Source organism: Chiloscyllium plagiosum, chromosome 10 (genome assembly GCF_004010195.1).
Source record: "Chiloscyllium plagiosum isolate BGI_BamShark_2017 chromosome 10, ASM401019v2, whole genome shotgun sequence".
NCBI classification, from domain to species: domain Eukaryota; kingdom Metazoa; phylum Chordata; class Chondrichthyes; order Orectolobiformes; family Hemiscylliidae; genus Chiloscyllium; species Chiloscyllium plagiosum.
In genome coordinates, this window is record NC_057719.1 from 23835629 (window position 1) to 23843876 (window position 8248).

General features: G+C 43.0%; 1 protein-coding gene across 5 annotated transcripts in view; it reads left to right on the plus strand.

The window, feature by feature from the left end:
* The first annotated feature begins 4033 nt into the window (after positions 1-4033).
* Positions 4034-8248, plus strand: part of galcb (galactosylceramidase b) — a 70466-nt gene continuing 66251 nt past the window's right edge. For 3 of the 5 annotated variants that reach the window (XR_006312710.1, XM_043697162.1, XM_043697160.1), the window contains exons 1-2: positions 4222-4470; positions 6011-6079. Coding sequence is in view for 4 of the 5 variants with exons in the window: in XM_043697162.1 (XP_043553097.1) it covers positions 4282-4470; positions 6011-6079 (258 nt within the window). In the remaining variant the exon portion in view is untranslated. Of the gene's footprint in view, positions 4471-6010; positions 6080-8248 lie in introns of all 5 variants that reach the window. The other 2 variants (XM_043697163.1, XM_043697164.1) reach the window with 2 other exon arrangements.

Below are 8248 nucleotides of genomic sequence, written 5' to 3' on the forward strand. Positions count from 1 at the left end.
CTGGAAAAGCGCAGCAGGTCAGGCAGCATCCAAGGAGCAGGAGAATCGACGTTTCGGGCATGAGCCCTTCTTCAGGAATCTGGGAGGAAGAGAGCTTCTTCAAGGAAGACATCCTTGTAAGAGGATTTGCAGTAGGTTAAAATCTTCGAGGAGGAAGTGAGGACTGCAGATGCTGGAGATCAGAGCTGAAAATCGACGTTTCGGACATGAGCCCTTCTTCATTCTCCTGCTCCTTGGATGCTGCCTGACCTGCTGCGCTTTTCCAGCAACACATTTTCAGATCTGTTGGTAATGCCTTTCAAAAGAAGCTGAATTAAAAGCAGGGTCACTGAATTACATTAGCCAAAAATAAATTGCCTTTTTACTGACTGTTGAAGTTTTTTTTTAAAAATGAATCCTGATGAAGGGTCCTGCCCAGAAAGGTTGACTCTCCTCTCCTGCTCTTCTGATGCTGCTTGACCTGCTGTGCTTTTTCCAGCTCCATAATTTAACAAGTCTGACTTTCCACCGTCTACAGTCCTCACTACCTCCAAGGTATTTTTAAACGTACATTGGAATTTGTTTAACAAAGCTATGCAATTGCAGCTTCCATCAAAAGCAAAGGAATAAAATTTTAAGGTTTGCATAATTAATCCAGGACACTGAGCATGATAGACAAATTTATAATCATCCAGAACATGGGACATGACAAATAAATGTTAAATAACCCCGGACATCTAAAGAACAAATTTCTGCATCAGTCTATGTAAATGTCTACCTTAGTCCACTCCTTTCAACAGACCTCAGGTAAATAGGGATAAGTATTGATATCCAAGACTGCTGTCAGTACCAAATTGTGTACTGTCACTAACGAAGTGGTACATGGCAAATGAAGTTCAATGTAGCAAAGTTTAAGATTGTTCATTTCTGTAGAAGGAGTAGGGAGGTGACCTAGTTACCAGAAGTTAAGAAACAAATTTAATTTCTAAAGGAATAGAATATAAAATCAGGGAGTTTTTTTTAAAAAATGAATCCTGATGAAGGGTCCTGCCCAGAAAGGTTGACTCTCCTCCCCTGCTCTTCTGACGCTGCTTGACCTGCTGTGCTTTTTCCAGCTCCATAACTTAACAAGTCTGACTTTCCACCGTCTGCAGTCCTCACTACCTCCAAGGTATTTTTAAACGTACATTGGAATTTGTTTAGCCTGCCATTGAGAACACTGGTGCAGTTCCAATCTTCACACAAAAAGCATATTGAAGCACCATAGAAAGTTCAAAAGGTGTGGAGTGAATCCAAAACAATGATCATAAAAAAAGTTCAGATAATATATAACAAAGAATCAAAGAGAAATTTGTTTACAGAGTGGTGGAAATGTAGAGTTCACCAAGATGAAATGGGAGAGGCTGACAACATTGATGCATTTAAGTGGAGTCTTGGTGCAAAAATGAAGAGGAGAACAATAAAGAGAGCTTTACTGTTGGAGGACGCGAGGTGAAATAGAAGCACCGAATGGCTTGTTTCTGTGCGGTTGCAATTCTAGCACTCATGGTTCAGTCTTTAACTTAAGTAGTAGCTTTCAGTTTGACATGTCTGTGAATGTCAAACAATAAGCTGCACATGGCCTTTATTGACTTCAAAAAAGCCTCTGATACTTTATCATCCTCAAATGTGGCAGTCCTCAGAAATTTATAACCATTTTTGCCTACTCCAAATGAGATGCAAGCCATGTTTCTTATCAATGGACCCACCACACATCTTATCTCATTGAAAATTGGGATTGCACAAGACTTTACACCGATTCTCTTGTCATTTTCCTTGCTCAATAATGCATTTCATCTCCAATATATTATTAACAATTTTGGGGAAAGTCTACAGGCAAGATGGAATGAAGGGCTTTTGCCCGAAACGTCGATTTTACTGCTCCTCGGATGCTGCCTGAACTGCTGTGCTCTTCCAGCACCACTAATCCGGAATCTGGTTTCCAGCATCTGCAGTCATTGTTTTTACCAAGGTGGAAACCATTCAACTTTCAATCCAAAACTAAAACAACTTAACCTCAGTACGCTGATGATACTCATGTGTGTGGTCACTTAGAAAGTAAACTCCAGGTGATTGTTTATTCCTTCTCTGAAACATAAGAAAAAAAGTGAAGGCCCTCTTCCAACCAGGTCCAACATCAGAACAACTTCTGCTGTGAATTAAGACCAATGGCAAACTCTAAGAACACATGATCCAGTTTCTAAACTGTGGGAGCTTCCTCTTGATGAAGACCAATAAAGAAAATGAAATTTAGCATTACTTTCAAGTTGCTAGCTCAGCTTTTAGCTGACTAAAATAAAGGGTATTAGAGGACCAGGAACTCAAACTCCATATTATGGTGATGACTACCTGGCAATAGTGATCTCTGTGCTCCAATATGCTTTAGAGAAGTATTACCAGCAAAATCTTCCAAACTCAGTGGTAAGATAGGCAATCCAAAATAGCATCCTTTCATGAGCCCCCCAACATGCCCAACATTGTGATGCTAATCACTCAAAACCAGTTGCAGGCTGCAGGATATGCCTGACACTGGGCTTTTGGAGCAATTATGCCACCTGGAACTTGATTGAGACAGGAACCTCTCGGGATGTCCTCAAAGCATCCCTTCAGAGATCAATTGTATCCACTGATTCATGTGAGCCATGGACTGTGACTGACCAAAACAAAGAAGGCTCAGTCAGTAAGGCAGCGAAAGAAAGAGCGAATTCATCAGAAACACGCAGAGGCAAAACCAAGCTGATGTTGTGAAAGCACAAACCTCCAACTACCCTACCCTTCAAGGACGACTGCTTTATATGTGGCAGAGTCTGGGTACTAATGACACAGAGGTAAATGAACACCCATGGCACATTTATATGGCAGAGTGGCTTTGATGGACCAATGTTGCACCTGTGAATCCAATATTCAGCGTAATCATTTCACATCTGGAGCAGTTGGGACTTGAACCCAGGGCGTTACTGGGACACTATTACCGCACCACAAGAATTCCTGATCTGTGGTTCTACATCCTGCATTCTAATGGACTTACCAGTCATCTAAGTAGGCTGGCAAGTTGCATCCAGACAGATGGGACTGCCGAAGAAGGAAGAGTGATCGAGCATTTTTTCTTCCAATAATAAGCTGCTTCTATGCACTGTCCCTAATGAGAGAGGAGCCCTACGGTCCAATTGAACAAAGGCGCTTTTGTTTCCAAGTACGGGTGTCAGATTACTCAGTTGGTTGGATGGCAGGTTCATGATGCAGTGTGATGCCAACAGTATGGGTTCAATTGCCATGCTAGTTGAGGTCAACATGAAGGTCCCACTTTCTCAATCTCATTCCTCACATCTAGTGTGGTGGCTCTCAGGTCAAACCACCACCAGTTATCTGTCTGACGAGAGACCAACCCTCTGGTCCACTGAGGAAGATTACTTCACACATTTGGCAGATAAGACAGTACCAAGTGCAGCAGCTAAGGGAAAGCTGAGTAAAATAAATCAAAGAAGGGCGGATTGCTGGTGATCCAAAACAAACAAAAAAGAGAAAAGGCTGGGGAAACTTAGCAGGTAGTGTAGCAGCCTCCGTGCAAGGAAAACAGAGGTAAGGTTTCGAGTTAGTTTTGAAGGATGGCCAATCACTGGATCGGAAAGCTGGATGTTTAGCTGAAAAGAAACAAATTAAGAAATTGCTGGAGGAAATTCAGCCCTGCTGGAGTCTCGAAACATTAACTCTGTTTTCACACAGGCAGACTTTCCTCCAGCAATTTCTGTTTTCGTTCCAGATCTTCAGTCTTGGTTTTATTTTAGACAAGCAGGAGGCTGGAAGAACACAGCAAGCCAGCCACCACCAGCACCTCCGGACGCTGCCTGGCTTGCTGTGTTCTTCCATCCTCCTGCTTGTCTACCTTGGATGCCAGCATCTGCATGATTTTTTTTTGTCTCTAACTTGGTTTTATTTTAGCTGCAAAGAAATGCTGATTGGCGGGAGGGTGGTCTGCTCACTGTTTGCCTGATTAAGGGCTTTTGCCCGAAACGTCGATTTTGCTGCTCGTCGGATGCTGCCTGAATTGCTGTGCTCTTCCAGCACCACTGATCCAGAACCTGCTCACTGTTTGAGCCAAGATCATTCATTCCCCCTCCCCCTTTCTCGGTCAATGAATGAATGAATGAATGAATGAATGAAGTGCTGCCGCCGCCAGCGCCGGGTGCCTCGTGTCTCCCCATTGTGACGATTGCGATCAGGTGACCGGTAGTGCTCGCGGAGACGGCTCGTGGGGGTGTTTCCATGGAAGCGGTGGAGTGGGTCGTTGGAGTTCGGCGGCAATGGTGTCCGGGGCTGGTGTCCCTCCCCTGGGCCTTGCTCTGGTTCAGCCTCAGCGCCAGCCCGCGCCTCGGAGCCGCCGTCTACGTCCTGGACGACGAAGGAGGCCTGGGCCCGCAGTTTGACGGCATCGGCGGCCTGAGCGGCGGCGGGGTGAGTAGCCGGGGTGCCGGCGCAAGAGGAAGTGAGATGACGCACAAAGAGGCTGTTCAGCCCGTCGCTGTTGTGCTGACCCCCATCCTTTGGGTTAGCAGCAAAGGCAGAGGACGCTGTAGACACTCAGCAGGTCTGGCAGCATTTGCGGGGAGAGAAACGTTTCGAGTGGTTGTATGACTTGTTCGGAATTGCTTCTTTCAGATTTCCAGGAGGTGCAGTATTTTCCCTTTTTGGATTAGATTAGATTAGAATCACTACAGTGTAGAAACAGGCCCTTCGGCCCAACCAATCCATACCGACCCTCCGAAGGGTAACCCACCCAGACCCATTTCCCTCTGACTAATGCACCTAACACTATGGGCAATTTAGCATGGCCAATTCACCTGACCTGCACATCTTTGTGCTAGAAGCCATCTTATAATTCCTAATTCCTTCTCCCTCCCCATTATTATGACCAAGGTAATAGAGTCACGGAAACGGACCCTGTGACTGAATGTGTGTTATTAAAAGTAGAGATCAGGATGTTGCTAATCCGCTTCTCCGCTATTGACTTGACTGTGGAGTCTAGGGTTATCACTTGCAATTATCAGTTTCAAACTGTTCTGTATAATACTGTTGTGTTACTACTTTTATGGCTTTACTTCCTTGTCCTGTATGTGCACATACTTTGCCCAACCTATATTTAGTCTCTTGTGCTTTTTAGATTAGATTACATTACATTACATTACATTACATTACAGTGTGGAAACAGGCCCTTCGGCCCAACAAGTCCACACCGCCCCGCCGAAGCGCAACCCACCCATACCCCTACATTTATCCCTTACCTAACACTACGGGCAATTTAGCATGGCCAATTCACCTGACCTGCACATCTTTGGACTGTGGGAGAACCCGGAGGAAACCCACGCAGACACGGTGAGAACCTGCAAACTCCACACAGTCAGTCGCCTGAGGTGGGAATTGAATCCTGGTCTCTGGTGCTGTGAGGCAGCAGTGCTAACCACTGAGCCACCGTGCTGCCCATGGTTGTAAAGAACGTCAAGATAATGCCTCCTATAATGATGAGTCCATTGAAAGTGCATGTTGCACGTTTGTAGCTTGTTTGGTTTCTCAATGCAGAAAACTGGTAAAATTGTCTGATGTTTGCAGAGAAATGCATAATGGAAGTGATAATCTCTTAACAAATTATTATTAAAAACCCAGCCAGACAAATGTTTTCTATATCCTGACAGTATCTAAGTGGCCAAAACCTCTCAGATTAAGTTTGGCTGCAGTGTTTTGAGCTAAATACAGAAAATATTGTAAGCACTGCAAATCTGAAATAAAAATGTAAAATGCTAGAACAGATAGGTTTGCAGTTTGGGCTCAGCAATTCTTTTTAGAACAGCTACCCCAAGATATCATGCGTTCAGTGCTGCTAACTTTGACTTTATGCTGATCATAAGTGTGTTGTGCATCGTTGTAACTGCAGTAAGTTGTGTAGTAAATTTCAGTGATTTGTTTTGAATTATCATAGAATATTGTGCTTTTTTTTTAGGCAACCTCCCGGCTTCTTGTGAACTACCCAGAGCCATATCGCAGCCAAATCTTGGACTATTTATTCAAGGTAGCAAGTATATCCAATAGATACATTATTATGTAGCGGCCTTGGCATCAAGGGTGTAGCAATGATGTTTAACTGATGAGGTTAGTATTGCTGTAACTGATAAGATCACTTTTCTCTTTTGTACAGTAGATGGGCGACACAGTGGCTCAGTGGTTAGCACTGCTGACTAAGTGTCAGGGGCTGAGTTCAATATCATCCTCAGGCGATAGTGTGGACTTTGCACAGTTTACTGGTGCCTGCTTAAGTTTTCTCCCACAGTCCAAAGACATGCAGATTAAGTGGATTGGCCATATTACATTGCCCACCATGTCCAAGGATGTGCAGGCTAGATGGATTAGTCATGGGAGGTACAGGGTTACGGGTGTAGGGTAGGGGGGTGAGTCTGGATGGGATGCTGTTCAGCAAGTCGGTTTGGGCTCAGTGGGATGAATGGCCTACTTCCATGCTGTCAGGAATCTATGATGGTGTATTCATACTGACTTGGTTTGCTTCAATGGTGTGTAATTGTAATGCATCATGAAAACAAGTAGTTAAGGATCCCACTTGTATATGAACACTTTAAGTGGCATAATGTGGGTCTAGTGCAGGAAAGTGGGGTTTGTGTGGGTAGGAGTGCACTTTTAGCAGTACAGAGTTGTGGGACCAAAATGAATGGTGCCATGATTGGAGCTCTGCTGAGAAGGTACCTCCTTCTCAACTCTTCCCTTCTTCTGAATTATAGTGACATCCAGTTAAACCACTGCCAGTCCATTCTCTCTGAGCAGCCCTGTAATCCTTTGGGAATATGGTGACTCTTTTTTAGTGGAGCTCTGTGCATGTGTATCAATAAGCTTCACATCTCTCCTAGCTGGGGGAACAGAGGCATTGACAATTTTAGCAGTGAATTTATTCAATGATGAAGTACTACCTGATTCATAAGAATTTTCTCCAGCACTTTTGAAGTTTAGTTCATCGCTGTAAAAAATATAAAGAAATGAGTTTTCGTACACACTGATCAAAGTATCCCATGTCACCCAAAGTGAGCTTTCTCTCATATTATTGTGTGATGGAGCCTTTTGTAAATCTTAATCTATAATTTCTTAAATCATATATAAGCAATGGTACATTTTATGTCACCTTGTATACAATTATCTTTGCTTGTTGTTTAACTTGTATAGGCAATAAGTAATACTTTGAAATATGATGGCTTTAGCAAATTAGAGGAAAATGGAATTTCATTTGATATTTGACTAGAAGATTTAACCCTTTTGAAATGTTTATAATTAGAATATAATGTACAGTAATACAGTGCATTTGCAAACATAGCTGTTAATCCATGTTGGTGAGCCAGTGACTTATCGTAACTAAATAGGATTCAGTGTTTATAATGTTTCCTTTATGAATTCTATTCATTTTTTCATAAAGATAGCAAACTAGTGACCTTGCCTATTGATAACAGTTTATCACAAAATTAAAAATGTATCAATGATTTGATTATTTTGAATAAACAAGTAAAATAGGATTCACTGTATATCAATGATCGATGGTGAAATGTTTCTGTGTCCCTCATAGATGGAAGACGGGAAAAATTTCTGGCTGTAAGAGCTGCTCTCTTTTTTTTTTTGAGGTATTTTAGGTGTTGGAGGTGATTTCCTGAATTCCAGGAGCAGCAATTACTGTTTTATATGCTGTTACATTGTTTTAGAACTTTGGAAAAAGTGGATAAATCCCCAGGACCTGATCAGGTGTACCCGAGAACTCTGTGGGAAGCTAGAGAAGTGATTGCTGGGCCTCTTGCTGAGATATTTGTATCATGGATAGTCACAGGTGAGGTGCCGGAAGTCTGAAGGTTGACAAACGTGGTGCCACTGTTTAAGAAGGGCAGTAAAGACAAGTCAGGGAACTAGAGACCGGTGAGCCTGACCTCGGTGGTGGGCAAGTTGTTGGAGGGAATCCTGAGGGACAGAATGTACGTGTATTTGGAAAGGCAAGGATTGATTAGGGATAGTCAACATGGCTTTGTGCATGGGAAATCATGTCTCTCAAACTTGATTGAGTTTTTTGATGAAGTAACAAAGAAGATTGATGAAGGCAGAGCAGTAAATGTGATCTATATGGACTTCAGTAAGGCGTTCAACAAGGTTCCCCATGAGAGACTGATTAGCAAGGTTAGATCTCAGGGAATACAGG